This window comes from Gekko japonicus, unplaced genomic scaffold, assembly GCF_001447785.1.
Source record: "Gekko japonicus isolate JY-2015 unplaced genomic scaffold, Gekko_japonicus_V1.1 scaffold1211, whole genome shotgun sequence".
NCBI lineage: Eukaryota > Metazoa > Chordata > Lepidosauria > Squamata > Gekkonidae > Gekko > Gekko japonicus.
Window position 1 is genome coordinate 128,671 of NW_015161990.1, and position 25,664 is coordinate 154,334.

A 25,664-nucleotide genomic window follows, 5' to 3' on the forward strand; every position below is an offset into this window, starting at 1 on the left:
TGTGGGCGAGCGGATAGGAGGAGGAGGGGGGGGGAGTCATGACAGCGGCCTGATTCTTTTTGCCAGGAAAGGAGAGCAGGAACGGGGCCAGGGTGTGTGTGTGTGTGTGTGTGTGTGTGTGTGTGTGTGCGTGTGTGTGTGCCAGCCGAGAGGGGGCCCCTCAGTGCAGGATGTGGGGCCACTGGCTTTCCCGGGCCCTCGACCCATAAGTCTTCTTAGGGCTGGCCAGTCCCACCCCCTGCACACCAGCTGGGGCCGTTTTCTCTCTGGTGAGATAAGTAACCCGGTGTCAGGGTCCTTAGCCAGGTTACGCAACACAGGGCTTCATGAGAAGATAACTGTTTATTGGTAAATCCGGAACTAGAGACACGTGTACAGCTTGTGTCAGGAATGGCCGCCAATACGAGGGCCTCTGAAAGCATGAGTCAATGGATACAGTTCGCACGTGCGGGCAAAGCAAAACCCATCAACTTTCCCAGCTGAGAAAAACTGCAGCTGGAGCATCTACAAGGCCAAGCATAAGATAGCGAACAGTTGGTGAGCCAGGGAGAACTGAGACAGAAAACGGGAGGGGCCCCCCTCCACACTCCAGACCTAGGACAGGGCTACCTGACACCCGGTACCTGGAGGCAACGCAGGCAGGGAACCGGACTCTGATTCTTAGCCCCCGCTCCAAGACTAAGCACAGCCCTGTTGTGTCAGCTGGGAGTTGGCGCAGAGCTGAGCGCATGCAGCGGAGGTGGGGGCGGCTAATGGGCCTGATCCTGGGCATACCCGTCAGGGGCACAGGGCCAGTGTTTGCCCAGCATGGAGCATCTGACGATGTGGGCGGCTCCTCTCCCATTTGCCCCCTCAGGACGAGGCGGTGGAGCGCTGCAGCGTCCCAGAAGTCCCCAAGGAGCACTTTGGCCAGCGGATCCTGGTGAAATGTTTGTCTCTGAAGTAAGTTGCCATGGGGGAGGCCAGCGCCCCCAAACCAAACTGCTGGGCTGTGGGGGTTTTCTCTGAAGGCTTCTGGACCTGGTGTCGTGGTTAAGTGTGCGGACTCTAGTCTGGGAGAACCGGGTTTGATTCCCCACTCCTCCACTTGCAGCTGCTGGGTGACCGTGGGCAAGCCACAGTTCTGATAAGAGCTGTCCTTGAAAAAGAGCAGTTTCTGTCAGAGCTCTCTCAGCCCTGCCTACCGCCCAGGGTGTCTCTTCTGGGGAGGGGGAGGGAAAGGAGTCTGTAAGCCACTCTGAGGGGGCTTACTGGCCCCCCCCCACTCTGAGACTACCTTGGGTGGTGAAGGGCGGGGGTATAAATCCAATCTCTTCTCTCTTCTGTTCCCGGGGGGTGGGGCAAAGCAGGCCAGCATTTGTCGGCGGGACCAGTGGCCCGCTTGCCTAGAAGCGACTTCCCGTGGGCTGCGCAGAGCATCCCGACAGGTGGTCTCTCATCAGGGCGGAGAGCAGTGCTCCCTCTTAGCTGAGTCGGTGTGAGCTATCTCCCAGTTTTTTAGCCTCTGGCTCACCCATTTTTGTCTTCGCTCGGGAAGGATGGCTCCAGAAGAGCAAGCTAATTTCTGCAGCAGCCAAATGGCTCGCTCACAACTTTAATGCCCGTAGCTCACAAAGCAGAATTTTTGCTCACAAGACCCCACAGCTTGGAGGGAGCATTGTTGGAGAGTCGGCTTGTGTACGAAGCAGCCATGGGCTGTATCAGGCAGTTGTTCTGTCGGGGTCAGTGCAGCACATGCTGTGACAGGCAGCGGCTCTCTTCGGCTTCAGGGGTCTTCCACGTGGTCCTTGGCACGGGAGAGGCCCGTGACTGGAACTGGGACCTGCTGCCTGCCAAGCAGACGTGCCCTGCGTCTGACCTGTGGACCGTCCCCAGCTTCTGTTCAGGCCTGAGCCCGGCATTCCAGGCCAGAAGGGGGTAGAACGAGAGCTGTGGGTGAGGGGGAAGGGCACGTTTGACGGCAGGAAGGCCACGGATGGAGGAGCCAAGAAGGGCCCCTCTCCTGGCAATGCTCCCTCTGAGCTGTGGAGCCTCCTCGTGAGCAAAAATGCTACTTTGTGAGCTCCTGGCGTTAAAGTGGTGAGTGAGCGATTTGGCTCCTGCATAGATCAGTGTGCTCTGGAGACATTCTTCCTGGGCTAGGACAAAAAGGTGTGAGCCAGAGGCTAAAGGACGGTGAGCTAGCTCACACTCAGCTTAGAGGGAACACTGCTCTGGAGCCCTCCTTCCTGAGCTAAGGCAAAATATGTGTGAGCCGGAGGCTAAGAAACGGTGAGCTCGCTCATGCTGACTCAGCTTGGAGGGAGCCCTGCCCCCAGGCCTGGAACCCTGCCGTCTTTTGGAAAGCTTTGCTGGCAGCGTCTGTAAGCATCGACCCATCGAGGCCAGCGAGAAGCTTGGAAAAGGTGGAGAGTCTTTGGGACCTGACTTTTCATCCTGGATTCCAGGAGAAGGTCCACAGACGTGGGGTGCTGGAAAAGGGGGGAGCCCTGCAGTGCTGTGGCCACTGCAGCTTTGACTGAGGTCTGATCTGTGCTCGGATTGTTAACACTGACGTCTCTGCCTCCGCTGGTCATGAGAATGCGTCCTCTTTCTCTGGAGCACGAGGGGCTGCCGTAAACAATGAGGTTGTGCTCTGATCAGGCACCTCTTGGGCCTGGCGGCTGGGCTGCCGTCATTTGGGAGTCCTGGAAAGGAATAGTCACGCTGGAGCAGTGTTCCCTCTAAGCTGAGTGAGTGTGAGCTAGATCACAGTTTTTTAGCCTCCGGCTCACATATTTTTGTCTTAGCTCAGGAAGGATGTGGCTCCAGAACTAACTGATTTATGCAGGAGCCAAATTGCTTGCTCACACCTTTAGTGCCACTGGTTCACAAAGTAGGATTTTTGCTCACAAGCCTCCACAACGTAGTGGGAGCATTACTCTGGAGCCATTTGGCTAGTGGGGCAGTTGGTGAATCTTTGGACTTTCCACACGTCGCACAACTTGAGTTTTTAATATAGGCCTGTCTGATGGGGACACGTGTAGGAGGGCATATCTTTATTTCCCTTTATTTTTTATTTGCTTCATGTATACCTTAACATTGTCCCCGGGGGGGGGGGGGGGACCCAGGGCGGCTTTCGTAATTCCCTTTTACATTTTCTTCTCACTACTGTCCCATATTGAACCTGGTTCTTCCCGATCCGAGTCCAGCCCTTCAACCGCCTGCACCACACACAGGGTCACAGTAGGAAATGGAGCCCCCGAGTTCCAGCTCTCTGCTTTGCTGGGCGGCACTCGGGCCTGTGGCTCAGCCGCTGCGGCAGAAAGGGTGTGGACTTCAGAAAGGGTGTGGGCACAATCGAGAGGGTGCAGAAGAGAGCGAAGAGGGTGATCAGGGGGCTGGAGACCTAGAAGCCCTGCGAGAAAAGGCTGAGGGACTACTTGGGAATGTTTAGTCTGGAGAAGAGGAGACTGAGGGGGGACAGGATGGCTCTTTTTAAATACCTGAAAGGCTGTCCTTTGGAGGAGGGCCAGGAGCTGTTCCAGTGGGCAGCAGAGGAGAGGACCTGAAGCAACGGGTTTAAATCACATGCAGAAAGGTATCAGCTGGATATTAGGAAGAACTTTTTCATGGTCACAGTGGTTCCAAGGTGGAATCAGCTGCCCAGAGAGGTGGTGAGCTGCTCCCCTTCACTGGCAGCTTTCAAGGAGAGGTTGGACGAATATTTGCCAGAGATCCTCTAGGCTGGTCCTGCATTGGACTGGGGTTGGACTGTATGGGTCTGTATGGCCCCTTCCAACTCTATGTCCTCTCTCTCTCTCTCTCTCGTCCCCTTTCCCGGAGCAGGTTTGAGATCGAGATCGAACCCATCTTTGGGTCTCTGGCGCTGTATGATGTGAAAGAGAAGAAAAAGGTACTTCTGTGTTTCTGCTCGCTTGCCTGGCCTGCCGGTGTGGCTGGGTGTTGCCGGGCTTCTCTGGCCTTGCCGCTGGGGCCAGGCGGAGCGACGGGCAGAAGGCTCTCTGTGCGCCTTGTCAGTGTGGTGCGAAAAATGCGAGAACCCGAGTGCTGCGTCCAGACCCCTTTGGCCCTCGCTTGAGGGTTGGGGAGCCTGGGGAGCCTGGCTGCACCAGACGGGAAGAGCTGTGTGTGTGGGGGGCCACACCCACCCACACGAAACCACTTCCGGAGGGCTCGGATCTCCCTCCGGACACACGCCCAGCCCCCTTTCTTCAGAACGGTGGAGGGTGCTGCTGTGGGGTTGCCGACCGTCACCCGTTGCTCTTGTGCTTACTGCTGGGTCCCAAGGACGTGCGGAAAAACACCTCCACCAGCCGCCCTGCTCTCCTTTCCCCCCTAGATTTCTGAGAATTTTTATTTCGACCTCAATTCGGAGCCCGTGAAGAGCCTTCTGCGGGCCCATGGCACCCACCCGGCCATCTCCACCCTGGCTCGCTCAGCGGTCTTTTCTCTCACTCACCCGTCTCCAGACATCTTCCTGGTGATCAAGGTGAGACGCTCGGGCCTCCTCAGGCCTTGGGAAGTTCCTCCTCCTCGAAGGCACCACAGCTCTGTCCTGGGCTGTCGTTGGGGTGTGGGCAGCACTGCCTGTATGCCGCTGTTTTTATGCGAGCACAGAAAACAGTTTCTTGCTGGTAAGGGTTGCTCATGTATCCGTAGGGTTGCCAAGTCCTACCTTGGCTGCAGCGGGGGGCGGGGGGGAGAGTCCGGAGGTGACGTCATCGCGTCGGGCATGTTGGGGGCAGGGACCACTATCATTCGAGGGGAAACCATAGAGTTTTCCCTCGAATGATAGAGCGTCCCCCCGCAACGTGCCCGACGCGATTGCGTTACCTCTGGGTGACATCATCACGGCGGGCACGTCTCTGCGATCCCGGCACTTTGTGGGTGGGGTTCCCCCCGGCGGCCCGATCCGGGGGACCTGGCAACCCTGTGTATTTAAAAACAAATATGGTCACAGTCCATAGACATGCAAAAATAGAACCACGAGAACTGTACACAGTGCGCTCAATATTTCTTTAACGAAAACCGTAAAGTTATAAATATGAAATGTACAAAAGTGATAATAATACATTCAAATGTGTAAGTTCAGATACATAAAGATAGAAGATGGCAACGACGGGACGGTGGTCTCCGGAATGCGATGCCGTTTCGACAAACTTCTCCTAACCAAGAGTCTATAAGCTTATAAATAATATAATATATATGTAGACATCAATACTTGCATCTTGATAATGGTACATCGAAATAACATAGAACTGGTGCAAAGCCTTACTTGATGATGTATGAAAAATTGCACTTCAATGGAAAAGCTGCCCAATTCACATGGAGTTCAATACCAGTTTCTAAAAAATATAGCAAAGCAATGAAACCAGACTGAAGCTTGTCGAAACGGCATCGCATTCTGGAGACCACCGTCCCGTCGTTGTCATCTTCTATCTTTATGTATCTGAACTTACACATTTGAATGTATTATTATCACTTTTGTACATTTCATATTTATAACTTTACGGTTTTCGTTAAAGAAATATTGAGCGCATTGTGTACAGTTCTCGTGGTTCTATTTTTGCAACCCTGTGTATTTGCCACCCCGAATAGAGCGCTGACGGTTCCCCACCCCAGGCCCCCCTGCTCCTCCTGCAGTTCTCCACCGCGACCTTCCTCAGCTGCTCCCCTCGGGCTGGCTGGGAAGGCCCCTTTGCCCATAACCGGCTTTTCCCCTTTTTACCCAGCTGGAGAAGGTGCTTCAGCAGGGGGACATCAGTGAGTGCTGCGAGCCGTACATGGTCCTGAAGGAGACGGAGGCCACGAAGGTAAAGGGGGCAGAGGACGAGGGAGGCAGGGAGGCACGCGGAGGGTGGGCCGAGGGTTTGGCTTGACACAAGCTTCAGGTCCCACCTCTGCCACTCATTCCCGGGGTGGCCTGGGGTGAGGTCCACATAGGAACCTCAGAAGAGCCCTGCTGGGTCAGACCAGGGAGGGCCCCTCTAGTCCAGCCTCCTGTCTCACACAGGGGCCAGCCAGTCCCTCTGGAGGGCCAGCAACAGGGCAGAGTGGCCGAGGCCTTCCCCTGAGAAGAGCATCAGAAGAGCCCTGCTGGATCAGACCAGGGAGGGCCCCTCTAGTCCAGCCTCCTGTCTCACACAGGGGCCAGCCAGTCCCTCTGGAGGGCCAGCAACAGGGCAGAGTGGCCGAGGCCTTCCCCTGAGAAGAGCATCAGAAGAGCCCTGCTGGATCAGACCAGGGAGGGCCCCTCTAGTCCAGCCTCCTGTCTCACACAGGGGCCAGCCAGTCCCTCTGGAGGGCCAGCAACAGGGCAGAGTGGCCGAGGCCTTCCCCTGAGAAGAGCATCAGAAGAGCCCTGCTGGATCAGACCAGGGAGGGCCCCTCTAGTCCAGCCTCCTGTCTCACACAGGGGCCAGCCAGTCCCTCTGGAGGGCCAGCAACAGGGCAGAGTGGCCGAGGCCTTCCCCTGAGAAGAGCATCAGAAGAGCCCTGCTGGATCAGACCAGGGAGGGCCCCTCTAGTCCAGCCTCCTGTCTCACACAGGGGCCAGCCAGTCCCTCTGGAGGGCCAGCAACAGGGCAGAGTGGCCGAGGCCTTCCCCTGAGAAGAGCATCAGAAGAGCCCTGCTGGATCAGACCAGGGAGGGCCCCTCTAGTCCAGCCTCCTGTCTCACACAGGGGCCAGCCAGTCCCTCTGGAGGGCCAGCAACAGGGCAGAGTGGCCGAGGCCTTCCCCTGAGAAGAGCATCAGAAGAGCCCTGCTGGATCAGACCAGGGAGGGCCCCTCTAGTCCAGCCTCCTGTCTCACACAGGGGCCAGCCAGTCCCTCTGGAGGGCCAGCAACAGGGCAGAGTGGCCGAGGCCTTCCCCTGAGAAGAGCATCAGAAGAGCCCTGCTGGATCAGACCAGGGAGGGCCCCTCTAGTCCAGCCTCCTGTCTCACACAGGGGCCAGCCAGTCCCTCTGGAGGGCCAGCAACAGGGCAGAGTGGCCGAGGCCTTCCCCTGAGAAGAGCATCAGAAGAGCCCTGCTGGATCAGACCAGGGAGGGCCCCTCTAGTCCAGCCTCCTGTCTCACACAGGGGCCAGCCAGTCCCTCTGGAGGGCCAGCAACAGGGCAGAGTGGCCGAGGCCTTCCCCTGAGAAGAGCATCAGAAGAGCCCTGCTGGATCAGACCAGGGAGGGCCCCTCTAGTCCAGCCTCCTGTCTCACACAGGGGCCAGCCAGTCCCTCTGGAGGGCCAGCAACAGGGCAGAGTGGCCGAGGCCTTCCCCTGAGAAGAGCATCAGAAGAGCCCTGCTGGATCAGACCAGGGAGGGCCCCTCTAGTCCAGCCTCCTGTCTCTCACACAGTGGCTTTCTCCCTCCTCCTGAGAAATGGCGTGAAGTGTCACTTGGATTATGCCACCGGGGGGGGGGGTTGGTCTGGGTTACACGGTCCTGATCCGCCAGGGTGACGGGGGATGCCTCTCCTCCTGTGCTTCCAGAACAAGGAGAAGCTGGAGAAGCTGCGGGGGGTGGCTGAGCAGTTCTGCGCACGCCTGGGGCAGTACCGCATGCCCTTTGCCTGGACTGCCATCCACCTCCTGAACATCGTCAGCAGTGCCGGCCTGCTCGAGAGGGAGACTTCGGAGCCGGAGGGCGGTAAGTGGAGGTCCGTGGCCCAGGAGGCACAGACGCCCGCTCCCTGCTGCCCTGCTGGGGCCTCTGTCTCGCTGCTGGCTCTTACGTAAAGGACGATGTGTAGACAGTCTCTCTTGACCTCCCAACCAACGTGCCAAGGCAGAGCTTTTTTCTGTGCCACAGATGTGAAGCAGAGAGAGTGAGGTGGTCGTTCCGCTCTATTCTGCTATGGTCAGGCCTCACCTGGAGTCCCGTGTCCAGTTTTGGGCACCCCATTTTAGGAAGGATCATAACAGGCTCGAGTGTGTCCAGAGGAGGGCAACCAGGATGGCGAGAGGGTTGGAATCCAAGTCTTACGAGGAAAGGCTGAGAGAGTTGGGCATGTTTAGCCTGGGAAAGAGAAGGCTCAGAGGGGACACGATTGCAGTCTTCAAGTATCTGAAGGGCTGTCATGTAGAAGATGGAGCAGATCTATTCTCTCTTGCTCCGGATGGCAAGACTAGGTCTAATGGGTGGGAATTACAAGGGAGTCGATATACCGACTGAATATCAGGAGAAACCTAACCATGAGAGTGGTTGAGCAGTGGAGCAGACCGCCTCGGGAGGGGGTGGAGGCTCCTTCGCCGGACATTTTCAAGCGGAGGCTGGACGACCATCTTTCGGGTATGCTGTAGGGCTATCTTTCGGCTATGCTCCTGCAGAGTGCAGCTCGGGGGTTGGACTAGATGACCTGCAAGGTCCCTTCCAACTCTAACATTCTGTGATTCTAGGTAGCACCTGGGTTAATATCTTGCATAAATTCGCCGGAAAGCGCAATTGTTGCTTGTCTGATCTGACCCCTGGGTTGGGTGGAGGACCCGAGCTTTGCCTGTCATGTGGGGGTTTTCCCAGGGGGCCATTGGGAATGACTGGCTTGCGTGCCATAAGAATGCTTCCCGATGTCTCCTGCTGGACGTGTCTTTCTCCTAGAGCGCAAGGGCACCTGGAATGAGCGCAAGAGGAAAGCCCACGAGCGCATGAGTGTTGGGGAGGAGACTTGCAGCTTCAGCAACTTCCGCCCAGCGACGCTCACGGTCACCAATTTTTTCAAGCAGGTGGGGCTCTGGGGGTCTGCAGGCAGAACTAAACCACAACCTCCTCGTCTTCTTGGGTTTCTGTACCTCTGGGATCCAGGAATCTGCACCTCTGGGATCCAGGAATTTGCAGGGCACTGTTTTCTGTCTCCTGGTGGTGGTGGTGGTATTATTACTGCTGCTGCTGCTGCTGCTGTTGTTAATAATAATAATAATAATAATAATAATAATAATAATAATAATAATAATAATAATAATTTGATTTATAATAATAATAATAATAATAATAATAATTTGATTTATTAATCGCCCTATCCCAACTTACACCAGGCTCTGGGGGATGTACACGGGGCAGAATGCCATAAAACAAGATACATTTTTTAAAATTTTTGAATGTCAATATACAGTTGATAAGAACTAAAACCAGAGTAAAAGGATCCACGGTGGCGACTTACAAATTTCTGTTCCAATTCTGGGCTGCCCGGCCATTCAAATAGGAAGGGGGAGAGGGAACTTAAAATGAAATATACAAGGGGGGGGGAGGGAGAGGGGAAGGGTCCCAGCCATTGCAACCAACTGTTGGTGGTTGATCACAAGCTAAACATGAGCCTGAAGTGCAATGTGGCTATGAAGAAAGCGAATGCAGTCTTAGGGTGCATTAACAGAAGCATCGTGTCCAGATCACGGGAGGTGGTAGTTCCACTCTATTCTGCTATGGTCAGGCCCCACCTGGGGTACTGTGTCCAGTTCTGGGCACCACGTTTTAGGAAGGATGTTGACAAGCTCGAGCATGTCCAAAAGAGGGCAACCAGGATGGCGAGAGGGTTGGAATCCAAGTCTTACAAGGAAAGGCTGAAAGAGTTGGGTCTGTTTAGCCTGGGAAAGAGAAGTTTTGGAGGGGACACAATTGCAGTCTTCAAGTATTTGAAGGGTTGTCATGTAGAAGATGGAGCAGATCTATTTCTCTCTTGCTCCGGATCTAATGGGTGGAAATGACAAGGGAGTCGATACTGGCTGAATATCAGGAGAAACTTCCTGTCAAAGTGGTTGAGCAATGGAACAGTCTGCCTCGGGAGGTGGTGGAGGCTCCTTCGCTGGACGTTTTCAAGCGGAGGCTGGACGACCATCTTTCGGGTATGTTGTAGGGCTCTCTTTCGGCTCTGCTCCTGCAGAGTGCAGGGGGCTGGACTAGATGACCTGCAAGGTTCCTTCCAACTCTTAACATTCTGTGATTCTGTGCCCTCGACCAAAAGCCTGGCGGAACATCGCTGCCTGTGGAGTTGCACTCGGTCCCGCAGGGCCCCCCTGTTACCCTTCGGCAGAGCTTTCCACTAGGTTGGGTCCGGGACTGAGAAGGCCCCCCCCCCCTGGTCGAGGACAGCCGGACATTCCTAGGGCCAGGGATCAACAGCAAGTTGCTATCAGTGGAACGCAAGGGGCTCTCTCTCCCGGGGACATAGTGGAGGAAGCGGTCCCACAGATACGTGGGTCCCAGGTCGCTCAAGGCCTTAAAGGTCAGCACCAAAACCTTGAACCTGACTCAGTACTCCACTGGAGGCCAGTGTGCCTGGCACAGCACCGGTGGAATATGTGCTGTCTGTGATGTTCCCGTGAGGACGCGCAGTGCCGCATTCTGGACCAGCTGGAGTTTCTGCGTCAGACCTCAAGGGTAGGCCAGCGTAGAGCGAATTACAGTAGTCTAGGCTGGAGGTGACCGTTGCATGGATTACCGTGGCTAGGTCAGGGCGTGACAAGAAAGGAGCCGGTTTGCTGGGCTTAAGAACATACGAACAAAACATAAGAGAAGCCGATGTTGGACCAGGCCAATGGCCCCTCCACTCCAACACTCTGTGTCACACAGGGGCCAAAAATACCAGGTGCCCTCAGAAGGTCCAGCAGTGGGGACAGGACACCAGAAGCCCTCCCACTGTTGCCCTCCCCAGAGCATCACTGGCCCCAGACCGAGAGTTCCAAGGCAAAGGCGGAAGAACGGTAGCCTGGTAACCAACGCTCCCTCTAAGCTGTGGAGTCTTGTGAGCAAAAATTCTACTTTGGGAGCTACTGGCATTAATGTTGGGAGCAAGCAATTTGGCTCCTGCATAAATCAGTTTGCTCTGGAGCCACATCCTTCCTGAGCTGAGACAGAAATCTGTGAGCCGGAGGCTAAAAAACCGTGAGCTGGCTCACACTAACTCAGCTTAGAGGGAACACTGCGGGCCTCTTGCTTTCGTTCCGTAACCCACCCCTGCCCTCATTTCAGGAGGCCGACCGTCTCAGTGACGAAGACTTGTACAAGTTCCTGGCGGATATGAGGCGGCCCTCGTCCGTCCTGCGGAGGCTCCGGCCGATCACGGGTAAGGTTGGGGGGGACGGACGGCTGCTTTTAACCCTTTCAGCCTGTTCTGGGGCGTGTTCTCCAGCCGTGGAGCTGAAGGTTCCAGAGGGGCAGCGGTGCCCCCTAGAGAGTAACCTCTCCGTGCCAACCAGATCAAGGCCCAGGCCGGCAGCGGTGGGTGTGACCATTTCCTGACCAGGGGTGTAGGACTGGGAAGGGGCTGTGCGGAAGGCCTCTTTCTCCATGCTGCTGGAGCCCGAGGGGCTGGCTGAGGTCCACGAGCTGCCTCACCCTCTTCTCTGTGGCTTTCATCCTGACTTGCCATTTCTGGAGTGGCTCGTGGTGCCGTGAAAGGGTTTGGGCCTTGCTTTCAAGAGTGTGTGTGTGTGCGGCTCTAGGGTGCTGACGGATTGAGTGCTGGGGCCTCTTGCAGCCCTTGGCCAGAGGCTGCGGCTGACTCCTGCCGAAGAACTAAGTGCCTTTTGCCCCAAGGGCTCCATATCCATCTTGGCACTGGGACGCGTTTATCCCCAGGAGAGGGTGGGGAAGCACTCTAACTCTTCCTGGCTTGCTCACTGGTCCCTTCCCCAACCCCACCCCCACCTCCTCTTCCTGCAGCCGGAAAGCTAAGTTCTTTAGCCAAGTGCTTAAGATGGAGGTCACTGGCCTCCCCCCCCCAACTGCCTGCAAGGCCCTTGCTTCTCAAGTGGGGGGGGAGCCTGGGGAGACAGAGGTGGCGTGGCCAGGCAGGGGCAGTGCACGTACCAGCCTTGGATCGATTGACATATGCCTCGGCCACCTGCCCACCCAGGGGGCCTGTGAGCCTCTTTTCTGGTGTCTTCTGTAGTGAGGAGCAGGGAGCTGATTCCAGGCCAGCCTCTCTGTGGCTTCGCCTGCGGCTGCGCTCCGTTCCTGCTGTGGCCACAGAGTGGAAGGCGGGGCCATTCCTCCCTTGCTGAGCACGGCCGCCTGGCTCTCCCTCGCAGTGGCCCGTCTCGGCTAACCGTGAGCGGACTTGGTGCTCGCGCCTCCCTTTCGCCGCTTCCTGGTTTGCACAGGTCATAATTGGGCACACCTTCCAAACGGTTTTGCCTCCAGACCAGAAAACGTGGCTTGCCTTATAAGCGCAGTGTGGCTTATTACTACTGCTATTAGTAGTAGTACTGCTCTCCCATTCAACTTGTACGTGTTCACATAGAAAATACCACAGCGGCCACAGAAGTACTTATGTTTAAACGCAAGTCATAAATTTAAACGTTCAGCTCAAATTTATTGAGATAGAGTAAATGACATATTCAATAGTGTATATTTTAGTAGGAATATTTAAGGTAGATTTGTATTTTATCCTTAGCAGTGTGTAAAGCTATTTCTATCTGGTCTATGACTGTTATAATAAACTTCTGTTCTGTTCTGGTTTCCTCAAACCGAAACTGGAAACCCACTTCAGACTCTGTGGTTACCCGTTCTGGTGTAGAGATGAGCTGCGGTTGGGAGGGGCTGTGGCTCAGTGGCAGAGCCTCTGCTTGGCACGCAGAAGGTCCCAGGTTCAATCCTTGGTGTGAGGGATCGGGCCTGCTTGAGCTGCAGACCCTGATCTGCCCACCCCCTCTCTGGGGCTTCCTGGCGGGAGAGACGGATGGACGGACTCCTGACTTCCCTTCTTCACTTAAGGCTCTGCCCCTGGTCTCCTGCTGTGCCTGGCTACCCCAACAACCAGTGATCTCTTTGGGTGCCCCTGGGGGGAAGTAGCCGGTTGCCAACTGCTTGCCTTCCCCACCCCCCTCCTGGGACTCCCCTCTTAAAACAGCATGTTCGAGATGTATGGGGGACCTATGTGGTCCAGAGACTTATGGCCAGTATCCGGATTTAAAAAGAATGTATTAAGAAGAGGCTATTTACGAGCACGCTCAAGCACAGCTCCAGGGTTAGCAAACGGAGACAAAAGAAACTGGGAAATAAAGACATCCTCTTTCAAAAAATCTTTCCCTGTCCTGATAACGTACTCTAACTAGATGTCACACTCAGTGTAGGCGCTTACAGGCTTAGAAAGTTGCAGGGTTGTTTCTCTGTTGGTCCATTTTAACTGGGGTCCCCGAGCAGCTTGCAAGGAGACTGCATGCCCAGAGAAAATGGCTGTCGTGGATCACAGCCAAGCTGGAACTCTACCCTGGTTGAGGTCCTGATGCCAAGAGACAAAAGACCCTCCTTCCTCCTCCTCCTCCTCCTGGGAGCAAGAACTTTTATTAAACCCTTTTAAAAACATAAGAACATAAGAGAAGCCAGTGTTGGATCAGGCCAGTGGCCCCTCCAGTCCAACACTCTGTATCCCACAGTGGCCAGAAATACCAGGGGCCATCAGGAGGTCCAGCAGTGGGGCCAGGACACTAGAAGCCCTCCTACTGTTGCCCCCCACACCCAAGCACCAAGAAGACAGAGCATCCCTGGCCCCAGAGCCCCTATCTATACCTTGTGGCTAATAGCCACTGATGGACCTCTGCTCCAGATGCTTATCCAATTCCCTCTTGAAGCCCTCCATGCTTTTTACATCACTCACCACCCCTTTGACCTGATCCGCCCTGGTCTTTTCCTGTTGTCTCCAGGAATCCTCCTTTTGGGAGGCATCCTGGGAAACCTTCGTGCCTTCTGGGAAATCTCCAGCTCATTCCTGGAGATTGTCTCTGGGGCTGGTCTAGCCCAACTCCCTCCAAACTCTGTTTCTTGCCTGGAGATGAGGGGTGAACTGGCTCATCTCATTTCCTCTTCTCCCAGATCCATTCGCATTTCTTAAGAGGTAGCTCAGGGGCTTCTGGAATGCCACGGGCTAATCCCCCCCCCCCCCCCCGCCCCTTATGTAAGCCTGCTTGCCAGCCTTCCAGGAGCCAAGGCATTTCTCCATACTGGGTATCTCCAGTTAAAAGGACCAGGCAGTAGGTGATGTGAAAGCCCTCCGCCTGTGACCCTGGAGAGCCACAATCGTTCTGAGTAGACAACACTGACTTTGACCAACGGTCAGGTTTAGGATAAGGCAGTTTCATGTGTTCAATAATCTAGAAGGGAGGTAACAGGAATGTTCAAGGAGAAGAAGAGGAAGAGGAGGAGGAGGAGGAGGAGATTGGATCTATACCCCGCCCTTCATTCCCCGAAGGAGTCTCAGAGCGGCTTACAAACTCCTTTCCCTTCCCCTCCCTACAGCAGACACCCTGTGAGGCAGGCGGGGGCCGAGAGAGCTCTGACAGAAACGGCTCTTTTTCAAGGACAGCTCTGACAGAACTACGGCTTGCCCAAGGTCATCCAGCCAGGTGCAAGTGGAGGAGGAGTGGGGGAATCAAACCCGGCTCTCCCAGATGAGAGTCCGCCTGCACTTAACCACGACACCACACTGGCCATTGAGGAGGGCCACGGTCAGGTCTGCAATGGGCCACCCTGTGGCTCCAGGACCCTTTAAAAGAGAGCCGTTCTGCTGTCCCTGGGGGCCCGGCCATCTAGGACATGACGGCACCCACTGGGGTCTGGTGGGAGGAAGACGTGGAGGGAGCAGAAGGGGGAAAGGCCCTGCGTGGCCGTCTCCCCCCTCCGGCCTTGCCCCATGCTCAGCCACGTGCTTCGCCCTTGCCCGAAGATGCTGCTGCTGCGTCCTGTGCCTGCTGGACGTGTCTCTTGTTCCTGTCTTTGCAGCCCTGCTCAAGATCGACATTTCGCCCGTGCCAGAGAACCCGCATTACTGCCTGTCTCCGGAGCTGCTGCATGTCCAGCCCTATCCTGACCTCCGGGTGCGGCCCACCAAAGAGATCCTGGAGTTCCCCGTCAGGGAGGTCTACGCGCCTCATACGACGTATCGGTGGGTGCGCCTCCCGGCCGGCCGGCAAGGGCACAGCAGCCCGGTTGTTTGCGTTGTGGGGTGGCCTGTCTTAGCTCTGTGCTGCTGAGGGCCTCTGAGGGCTCCGGAGGGGTGGCTTTGAGTGAGACAAGACACACGTGTGCCGTGGCCGGACCTCTGGCTGAGACAGGCTCCGGGGAGACGAGTTGTTCTGTCCTCCCCCAAGCCCAGGGAGGGAAGCGGATCTCTTGATCTGCTTGCTAGAGGAAGGCAGGTTTGTCCAGCCTCACTGGACGGTTCTTGCGTCGGCCCTGAAGCCACATTCCTCCTTTATCAAGGTGGACTTCAGAGTTTAAGAGCAGCATTCAAAGCCGCCGATAACCTTTGAATCAAAGGACCCATCAGGGGCTTTGAAAATCAAATGGGGAATGGAAGGGCACTGCCCGTCTGCTGCATTGCAGGGGGGGACGTGGGGATGGTCAGTTTTCATTCTGAGGCCAGGTCCTTATGGGAGCAGAGGGGGAAGGAAACCGAGTAGCCCCACCACCACCACCACCACCACCACCACCACGCACGCCCAAAGCGACTGCGTTGTCTCTGTACATGGCCTGAGTGAAACGACTAGCTCTCTAGCTCCAGAATGGATGGTGGGTGTTTGTGCTGTGAAGAAGAGAGAGTGCAGGGCCCTTGGGAGGGGCCGTGGCTCAGAGCCTCTGCTTGGCGGGCAGGAGGCGGCCAGGTGGTTCAATCCCCGGCAGCATCTCCAGTTGAAAAGGGCCAGACGGTAGGTGGTGCCAAAGACCTCCGCCTGAGACCTCGGAGAGCGGCTGCCGGTCTGAGCGGACAGGACTGACCTTGACGGGCCGGAGGTCTGATTCAGCAGAAGGCGGCTTCGTGGGTTCGTGCGTTCCGTCCTTGGAGCTGAGCGTGAGCCCTCGGCCCTCGGCTGTTCAGTCGGGCAAGGATGCGTTCTCCTTCCCGCGTGCAGAGTAGACCCCGCTCCCCCCGCCGCCTCTCTTTCCTCACGTGGGACCTAGAGGATGGCTAAGAATGCTGCCCTTTCCTTGGTTTCGGGTCGTCTCCCGGCCCCCACGGTGGCCTGAGCAGAGCTGCAGCCTGTGCGGGGGGGCTCATTGTCCCTGGATGGGTTGAGAGCAACCCAGTGATGCTGTGCTTTTCCCGTGGAGAACCTTCTGCTCCACTTACGCAAACATAGCCCATTTGTCCATCGCTGACAGGGCCGTGGGACTGCGGGTCAATCATCTGGCAATCATGTGGGACTGCTGGTCAATCATGGGAGGCATGGAGAGACCCCAGCGCGTGTGCAGAGGGGCCCAGGCTCGTCCGTGGTGTTTGTCTCCCTCTCTGTCACTGCTAGAAACTTTTGTAAGTTAAGGTGTTCTGTTTATAACTAGCATTGTGTAAAGTGCATTGTATATTACTATTGTTGTGTACGCTGACCTCCACCAGGGGCCAGCGAACACCCCAGAGCTTGACTCTGGAGGAACAATGGGGACTAGGCTCCTGGTCTCTCCACTGGGGGACCAATGGGACCTTTTGGCGGGAGGTTTAAACCCACCAACTGGACCCACCAACTAGGTGGTCCCCAGGGTGTACATAGTTGGCCAGCCGGCCGTTAGTCTTTAGTCTTTTGTTGTGTCCAACGAACCATGCAGTCACCACCTCAGCCGCAGTGGTTCTAGTATGCGTTTAACCCACTACACAATAACTGTCATATCCTAATCTGGTATATATATTCAGTACATTCCATATAACAATAACACTCAGTTCATACAGTATAACAACTACCAGTCAGTTTGGGTTTTTTTGGTTTTTTTAAGAAAGGTTTTATTGTTTTTCCATTACTACAACACTAAAACTACTGGAATGGGGGAGTGGAACACTAATACACTGATACACTGTAATTCTACCAGGAAATGGGGGAGTGGCGCTAACGGGTGACACGCTCTGGACTACATGCCTATTTAACGACATCACCTACTTGTATAAAGATCGCATTGTGAATAAAAGTTTAAGAATAAAAATTAGCTTTGAATATCGTTTTAACAAAAACTGCATAATCATCTAAGTTTCAGAGTCTTTTCTTCTTGCGTTTCTTCCCTGTCCGAAGTTTGGGAGTGGCTGCTTCTTTTTCAGATTCTGAAGTCTCTGAAGATGTAGAGCTGGTGCTTGTTGAATCCACTATTTTAAAAGTCGAACCCCAACGGGAGTTTCCAGAATTACAAGCCTGCTTCTACTTGCATGAAGTCTTCCAGAAGGGGGAAAGCGTTCATTGCAGCCTCGAGAGTGACAGGAGTGCTCCGTCCATGAATTTTAGCTGCACAATGTGTCTTTTGTAGGACGGGCAATAAGCATCAACGCAACTATAAATGAAAGCTTTCCCCCTTCTGGAAGGCTTCATGCAAGTAGAAGTGGGTGTGTAATTCTGGAAACTCCTGTTGGGGCTTGACTTTTAAAATACTGATGCAAAATTGACTGGTGGTAGTTATATTGTATGAATTGTATGTTATTGCTATATGGAATGTACTGAATATATATACGTGATCAGGATGTTACAAGAATACACAATGCACTTTATAGAATGATAGTTATAAACAAAACACATTAATTCACAAAAGTTTCTTGCAGTGTATATTTATTCATTACTTGACTTTCCTAACACTGCCGCTCGGGTTGCTACCACTCCATCTCTGCCACAGCAGGAGCTTTCAGAAAGAGGTCCAGGTCGTCCGTATGCAGCCTTTGAGCACCTCTTTGGTTCTTCATCTGGGAACAAAGGCACAGAAGCCACGCTAGGAGAGCTGTCCACACCTCAGGCGTCTTTCCCCCACCTGATCTTGCCCCCTTTGTCTGTAGGTTTCACTAAAGCCCCGGGGGGGGGGGGGCGGCAGCACCTTACCTGTGAAGCTGTTGGTGCTCACCCTGGAGAGAGACGAGGCTTGTGCTTGGCCAGGCGCAGTTGGAGCCAAGTGGAGCCCCAGCGGAGTTGCTGGAATTTCAGGGACTAGCTGGAGCGGAAAATTGTAGAGTCGGAAGGGACCTCCGGGGTCATCTAGTCCAACCCCCCTGCACAGTGCAGGAGAACCAGGCCCGTGCAGTCGGCAGAGCGTCCTGGCCCATGTGCCCCTGCTGCTGCTGCTGCTGGGGGGTCTCTTCCTGCCCTGGCTGTAGGTGGTGGTCCTCCCGCGGCAGAGCCTGAGCCTGTGTCCCTGGTGTTCTTCCTTCCCTCGCAGGAACCTGCTCTACGTTTATCCCCAAAGTCTGAACTTCAGCAGCCGCCAAGGGTCCGTGCGGAACATCGCAGTGAAGCTGCAGTTCATGGCCGGGGAGGACCCCGGGCAGGCCTTGCCGGTGAGTGGGGCGGGCCCCAACCCCTGGGGCTTCGGCAGGTCTGTGTTTGCCTCCGTGGCACCGGGGATCCAAAGCTGCGTGGCCCGGGTGAGGGAGCCCGGGGAGGGGAAGGAGGCCTCTCTGCACCCGTTAAGCTCCAGAGGCTGCCTCATCCGTACGTTTGGTTTCCTAGTCCACCCTTCTCCCACACTGTTGGGAGCTGCTCTGTTTCTGGAATGACGTGTTTTTGGCAACGGGTCTCCTACCAGGCCCACATTTTTGGGTTCCTGTGGGCCCGTTTCTTCCCCCCCCCCTGCTTAAAGACCTCCGCCTGAGATTCTGGAGAGCGGCTTCCAGCCTGAGTAGACAATACCGATCTTGATGGACTGAGGGGGCTGATTCAGCAGAAGGCAGCGTCATCTGTGCTCTTGGTCTTGGGCCAGTTTGGTGTCGTGGTTAGGAGCGCGGACTCTCATCTGGGAGAACCGGGTTTGATTCCCCACTCCTCCACTTGCACCTGCTGGTGTGACCTTGGGCAAGCCGTAGTTCTGATAAGAGCTGTCCTTGTAAAAGGGCAGTTTCTTTCAGAGCTCTCTCAGCCCCGCCGATCTTACAGGGTGTCTGTTGTGGGGAGGGGGAAGGTGGAGGAGTTTGGGAGCCGCTCTGAGACACCTTTGGGTAATGAAGGGCAGCAGAGTATAAACCCAATCTCCTTCTCCTCCTCCTCTTCCTCCTCCTCCTTCTCTTCCTCCTCCTCCTCCTCCTCCTCCTCCTCTTCTCCTTCTTCTTCTCCTTCTTCTCCTCCTCCTCCTCCTCCTTCTCCTTCTTGTGAGGATACATTTCAAAGCTGCACCTGTGTGAGAGAGTCGGCATTCAGGGGGCAAAGTTTCCATGAGAATTAGGTGGCCACTGTTTTGAACTGAGCCCACCAATGGTGCCGTCATAAAAAAGGACCTTCCTGGAGTGAGTAAGGCCCATGGAGTAGACCCAAGTAGGCTCATGGGCAGACCAGCTTAGGCTGGGATTGTGGCTCGAGTCACGTTCTGCTGGGAGTCTGATGTCTCTTCAGGCGGAAGATGCTGCTGACGTTTCCCTTTGAAGGAGACTCAATATTGGGAAGGGGAGCAGAGAAGCAGGGCTCTCTTCTTGGCCTCCGGCCCGGGTCCCTCCAGCCTCTCCCCCCACCCACCCACAGCAGCGGATGCTGCGGCTAGAAGCAAGGCAGAATAACGCAGGAGAGCAGCTGACTGGAGCCGGTGTGGGGTGGGGTAGCTAGCGGTCAGACTCTAAGGGCGATTCTGCATCCAGCATTCGCTCTGCATTTTAAGAACATAAGAACATAAGAGACGCCAATGTTGGATCAGGCCAAAGGCCCATCCAGTCCGTGTCACACAGTGGCCAGAAACACCAGGTGCCCTCAGGAGGTCCACCAGTGGGGCCAGGACACCAGAAGCCGTCCCACTGTTGACACACACCCCCAAGCACCAAGAAGACAGAGCATCCCTTGCCCCAGACCGAGATCTCCTATCTATCCCTTGTGGCTAAGAGCCACTGATGGACCTCTGCTCCAGATGTTTATTCAATTCCCTCTTATAAGAACATAAGAGAAGCCAGTGTTGGGTCAGGCCAATGGCCCATCCAGTCCAACACTCTGTGTCACACAGTGGCCAGAAATACCAGGTGCCATCAGGAGGTCCACCAGTGGGGCCAGGATACCAGAAGCCCTCCCACTGTTGCCCCCCCCAGCACCAAGACATTTTCTCAACTGGGAGGAAAAACTGCAGCACAAAACCACATTCAGACACCCCAGGGGCAAGGCCCTACTGACTGCAAAGTCACCCCTGAACAGCCATAAGTCTATGCAGAAGGAACCGTGAAATCTGACAATCAAAGGAAGCAAAAGCGGCATGGAGTGTGGAAGCTACCATAAAACCCGATAACCTAAGGGGGAGTGAAAGCGGCATGCAGTGCAGAGGGGAATTTCTGTTCCAAAGTAGTTTTGCTAAAACAGCGGAGGGAAAGGCCAGTGCAGAACCAGCCTCAGGCCTGTGTCAGGGTTGTGATCTGTGACATGGCCGGAGGACTCGCCTGTGCCTGTTCTCGCTTCAGCTTCTTTTCGTTTCTGTTTTGCAAAAGGCTCTCAGGGTTTCATTTTGCTTCACAGGAGGAGGAGGAGAGGAGGAGATTGGATTTACACCCCGCCCTTCACTTGGAATCTTAGAGCGGCTTACGAACTCCTTTCCCTTCCCCTCCCCACAACAGACACCCTGGGAGGTGGGTGGGGTTGAGAGAGCTCTGACCGAAACTGCTCTTTTTCAAGAACAGCTGTGCCAGAGCTTGTGACTGACCCAAGGTCACGTCAGCAGCTGCAAGTGGAGGAGTGGGGAATCAAACCCGGTTCTCCCAGATTAAAGTCCGTGCACTTAACCACTACACCAAACTGGCACAGCACACCCTTCCCCTCCTTTTGGCAGAACTGAGAGTGAGCGGGAGCTCTGCCCACCGGGACAGAAAGTCCCCTCATCGTCCCGTTCTCCATCTGCTGGCTTATGGGGCTTTACCATGTAACTTTTTCGCACGTGTTTAATGGTTGGAGGGGGGGAAATGGTGTGTGTGTGTGTGTGTGTGTGTGTGTGTGTGTGTGTGTGCGTGAATTGTGTTGGGGCAGGGGCCAGAGGGTGTGATGAAAGTGGTCCAGAAACATCTGGAATGTTGCCGTACAGGAGGAGAGAAGGGTAGTATAGGCCTACATGACCCTCTGAACAAAAATCCATCACAACTAGGCAAACGGAGGAGGGGGGGAATCGTTAACGAGATGGGGCTGTTATTCTCCTGGGGCAGTGCTGGGAAGGGAAATCGGTGAGAGACACCTGGTGCTTATGGCAGGCAATACAAACAGGTTGAAAACCCCGCCCCTCCATGCACCTCTCCTCTCTCAGCCTCGCTCCCTGCAGCCAGCTGGACATAAGAGAACAGAAGAGAAGCCAATGTTGGATCAGCCCGTGGCCCATCCAGTCCAACACTCTTTGTCACAGTGGCCAGGAATACCAGGTGCCACCAGGAGGTCCAGCAGTGGGGCCAGGACACTAGAAGCCCCTCCCACTGTTGCCCCCCCTCCCAAGCACCAAGAATGCAGAGCATCCTTTGCCCCAGACCGAGAGTCCCTAGCTATATCTTGTGGCTCATAGCCACTGATGGACCTCTGCTCCAGATGTTTATCCAGTTCTCTCTTATAAGAACATAAGAGAAGGCAATGTTCGGTCAGGCCAAAGGCCCCTCCAGTCCAACACTCTGTGTCACACAGTGGCCGGAAATACCAGGGGCCATCAGGAGGTCCAGCAGTGGGGCCAGAAGGACACTAGAAGCCCTCCCACTGTTGCCCCCCCCCCAAGCACCAAGAATACACAGAGCATCCCTTGCCCCAGACCGAGAGTTCCTAATCTATACGTTGTGGCTAATAGCCACCGATGGACCTCTGCTCCATATGCTTATCCAATTCCCTCTTGAAGCCGTCCATGCTTGTAGCCGCCACCACCTCCTGTGGCAGTGAATTCCATGTGTTAATCACTCTTTGGGTGAAGAAGTACTTCCTTTTATCCGTTCTAACCCGACTGCTCAGCCATTTCATGGAGTGCCCAATGTTGGAGTTCTCGTCTTGTGAGAAAGGGAGAAAAGGACGTCTTTCTCGACCTGCTCTGTCCTACGCATAATCTTCTCCCTCTCCCTGTCCAATGCCTCCCTCTGTCTTTCCTGGCACCCCAGGTTATCTTTGGAAAGTCAAGTTGCAGCGAGTTTGTGAAGGAGGCCTACACCGCAGTGGTGTACCATAACAAGTGAGTTGGGGGCGACTGGGGTGCTGGGGCAGGGCAAACGTTGCGGCAGACGGGCCGGCTGGGAGGGCAGAGCTGTTGCCCTGGTAACCAGCGAGGCCTCCCCCCAAGCCGGGTCACTCAGGGAAGCCGCCGGTGGCCCCCACCGCCCTCGGCTGACTGACCGGGAAATCTGGGGCTGCGCGGTGGGTCTTGCATCCGTTGATCCAGTCCGAGCTGACATGCCCCCCCCCCGCAGGTCCCCCGAGTTCTACGAGGAGTTCAAGCTGAAGATCCCGGCCAACCTCACGGACAACCACCACCTCCTGTTTATCTTCTACCACGTGAGCTGTCAGCAGAAGCAGAGCACACCCACGGAGACCCCGGTCGGCTACACAGTGAGTGCCCCGCGGGGTTTGGGGAAGGGCCCCTGGTCCAGCCGAAGGTCCCGGGCTCCGTCCCCGGCATCTTTTTTTTTTTTTGTAAAGATTTTATTAGCTCCCCTAAAAAGGGGAGGTATTTCGCGTAAAAGAAAAAAAAGGGAAGGGTAGACAGCGGGAGAAAGAGAAAGCTGAGTGATATATAAACTGGTAAATTAAACTGTTAGTAATGTCCAATTAATCTTCTTGGGCTTCTTCTGTGTGTTGTCAAACTTCTTTTCTTAGTTCAGTCACATAATTCTCTGTTAATATGTTAGTAATGTTCCCTTGAATTTCTGTTAATGTTCCCTTGAGTTCCCTTGAGTTTCTGTTAATAAAAAAAGAAAAATCTCTTCTGGACACAGTCAGAACCGCTTCTTTGCGTGCTGGGCACTTTTACTATCGCTGACGTGCAGGGGCTTCCTCTGTTGTCTTCTACTTCCGGCTTGTTAAATCCTCCTTCGGGTTGCTGTTAACATACTCAGTTCATGCACTATAAATCCTCTTCCTTTCATGCCTTGGAGGTCCCCAACTTTGAGAATGGTATTAATTTCATTTCGCTTTTATTTCCGCTCCCAAACTCTCTATTGGGTCCTCCTCGAAACTGGACGTATATAAGCGCTTGCCAGGCACTCCTCGCTGTCACAGTTCAAACTTTTCCATTTTACAAAACTCCCATCGGATTCACAACCATAAACAGTCCAAAACACTAAACAGCCGGCTCTCACACACAAGCAAACGCCCAGACGGAAGTCCCTCCCTTCTCTCCGCTCGTTTTTGCCCAGCTCCGACATCTTTTCTTTTTTGTTTACTTTTAGAAAGTTCTTAAATTGTGCTCCAGAGAGACAAAACTTTCTCTCGCTTTATTTCAAATACATCAAGGGAAAACATCACTGTTCGCTCAGTCCATTCCCCCCCTCCTTTTCTTTTTCGCTTATGCAGTTAGAGGGTTAACCTCCTCGCCTTTTTCGCTGGGTGGGGGGGAAGCGGTTTTAGATCTTTTTCTTTGCATTTTGACAACTCACAGTTAGGCCGATCTTTTCTTTTTCAACTTTTTCGGATGATCGCTTTATCACTCGGTGACGTCTGGTGGCTCCGCTAAACCCCGTAAAACGGGATCGCTCACGCAGCAAGGTCCAAAGGGGCAGGGCATGGCAGGCGCCTCGTCTCCAACCTCTCGGCTGAGAGCGAGACTCCCCCCTCGAGCGCCCTAAAGCGCCCCGGATCCGAGCTCCTCACATCCTGAGGGGCTCGTTCGGGTCTCCGCTCGCGCGGATTCCCTCCTCCACCGCGGTCGGGCGAGACGCCCCTCGGGAGCGACCCAAGGATGCGTCCGCCTTTCGCGGGAGCCAGACCGGAAGCCCCATCCCCGGCATCTTTGATGGAAACAAAAGGCTCTTGCTTGTGGAGACCGGCTGCCAGACAGAGAAGGCAGCCCTTGGCTAGCAGACCAAAGGCCTCGTGTCCTGTGCGGGCAACTTCCTGAGTTCAATGGGCTTGGGAGGCCCCTAAGCGGGCGCCGCTTCTTCCAGCGCTTGCATGGGACTCCTGACCAGTGCTCCCTCTAAGCTGAGTGAGTGTGAGCTAGCTCACAGTTTTTTAGCCTCCGGCTCGCACATTTTCGCCTTAACTCAGGAAGGAGGGCTCCGGAGCAAACTAATTCATGCAGCAGCCCAATCGCTGGCTCACAGCTCTGATGCCAGGAGCTCACAAGGTAGAATCTTTGCTCACAAGACTCCACAGCTTAGAGGGAACACTTGCTCCTGACCCTCCGTCCTTTCTGCCCTGTGCAGCTGGGGTGGAGACACAGATTCTAGACGTGACGGGAGCGGCTGGGCCCTTCTTGGTGCTGTGGAGCAAAGGGCCTCGGGAGTCAGAGAATGCGAGGCCAAAGCCTTTCCCACCCCATTGCAGGAGGGGTGAAACGGCGGCCTGCGAGGCTGGTGGGTGGGCAGAGGGCGAGGTGCCGCGCGGATTGGCCGTGTGTGTGTGGGGGGGGGGATGCGTCCTGTCCCGTCCCGTCCCGTGGCTCAGCCTTCCTCCTCTCTGCGCAGTGGATCCCTCTCATGCAGCACGGGCGGCTGCGGACGGGCCAGTTCTGCCTCCCCGTGTCCGTGGACAAGCCTCCGCCCAGCTACTCCGTGCTCACCCCGGACGTAAGTGACGCTTCTCCTTGACTTTACGTGGGGCAGCCCCTGCGGTGGAGAGATGGGGCTCCTGCGGCAGATGGGGCCTCTGTGTGGAAGCTCCGCCCACCGCCCGTCGGGGGTGGGCGGGGCAGAGCTTGGGGCTGCCTTCGGAAGGGTGGAGCTAAACTCGTCCCCCCCCCCTCCCACCTTCACCTGTTTTTCCCTTTAACAACAGGAAGGGTGGCTGGGCGGTGAGTCGCCTCTCAGCCGGCGAGATTCTCCTCTGGCCAGCTCTCCTGTGCTCATGCAGGGAGGGGGAAGGGCATGAAAAGGGGCAGGTGCGCCAGCAAGGAGCCGCACTCTGGGAGTGTGGCCTGCGAGAGCGGTGCCTCTGACTGCTTCTGGCCCTCTTGCTGCTGCTGCTGCTGCTGCTGCTGCTGCTTCCATTGCAGGGGCACCGTTGCACGCCCCAGGGTCAAACCAGCCGGGGCTGCGGACCCAGGACAGGGCGTGGCTGCATGCCCACGGAGCAAAAAGCGGCCGACTCGCAGAGCTCTGCCCTCGGGTGACACCTGCGGCTTCCCGATTCTGACCACAAGCAGGTTGGGCTTCCTGTCAGGCACCTCCTCAGATCTTGTTTTTTGTTTTTAACAAACAATGTTTATTTTGTATCAGCAAAATAACAAAAAGCCAAACAAATCTAACAAACATACATACAGTGGGAGAACCAATCCATTAATTGTCTCTTAAGGTTCCCCCCCCCCCTCAACAAGGGTAGATTTTGACGCCTCAGGTTTTTTGCGGCGTCTGGTTTTGCCCCCTGCCGACTCAGGGCCTGCCCCATGCAGCTGTCCTCGGAGGGCTGAGATTGGCCGGGGGGGGGGGAGGAAGGGGTCCCGGAGGTCACCCAGCACTTGACGCCCCCCTCCCCCGTCTTCCTCCGCAGGTCCAGCTGCCGGGCATGAAGTGGGTGGACAGCCACAAAGGGGTCTTCAGCGTGGAGCTGGTGGCCGTGTCCTCCGTCCACACTCAGGTCAGGGGGGGGGTGGCGGTGGTGGTGGGGAGGCTCCGCGTCGCAAGGGGGGGTGGAATCCTCGTCCTGG

At 55.4% G+C, this 25,664-nt stretch overlaps 1 protein-coding gene across 1 annotated transcript in view; it reads left to right on the forward strand.

Annotated features, from left to right (window-relative positions):
* DOCK6 (dedicator of cytokinesis 6) overlaps positions 1-25,664 on the forward strand; it is a 110,392-nt gene that overhangs the window by 23,823 nt on the left and 60,905 nt on the right. Inside the window, 13 exon segments of the mRNA XM_015405378.1 lie at positions 857-942; positions 3,829-3,895; positions 4,343-4,492; positions 5,736-5,816; positions 7,493-7,649; positions 8,598-8,722; positions 10,962-11,055; positions 14,712-14,874; positions 18,108-18,225; positions 21,967-22,037; positions 22,273-22,411; positions 24,487-24,588; positions 25,508-25,594. Coding sequence (XP_015260864.1) covers positions 857-942; positions 3,829-3,895; positions 4,343-4,492; positions 5,736-5,816; positions 7,493-7,649; positions 8,598-8,722; positions 10,962-11,055; positions 14,712-14,874; positions 18,108-18,225; positions 21,967-22,037; positions 22,273-22,411; positions 24,487-24,588; positions 25,508-25,594 — 1,440 coding nt within the window.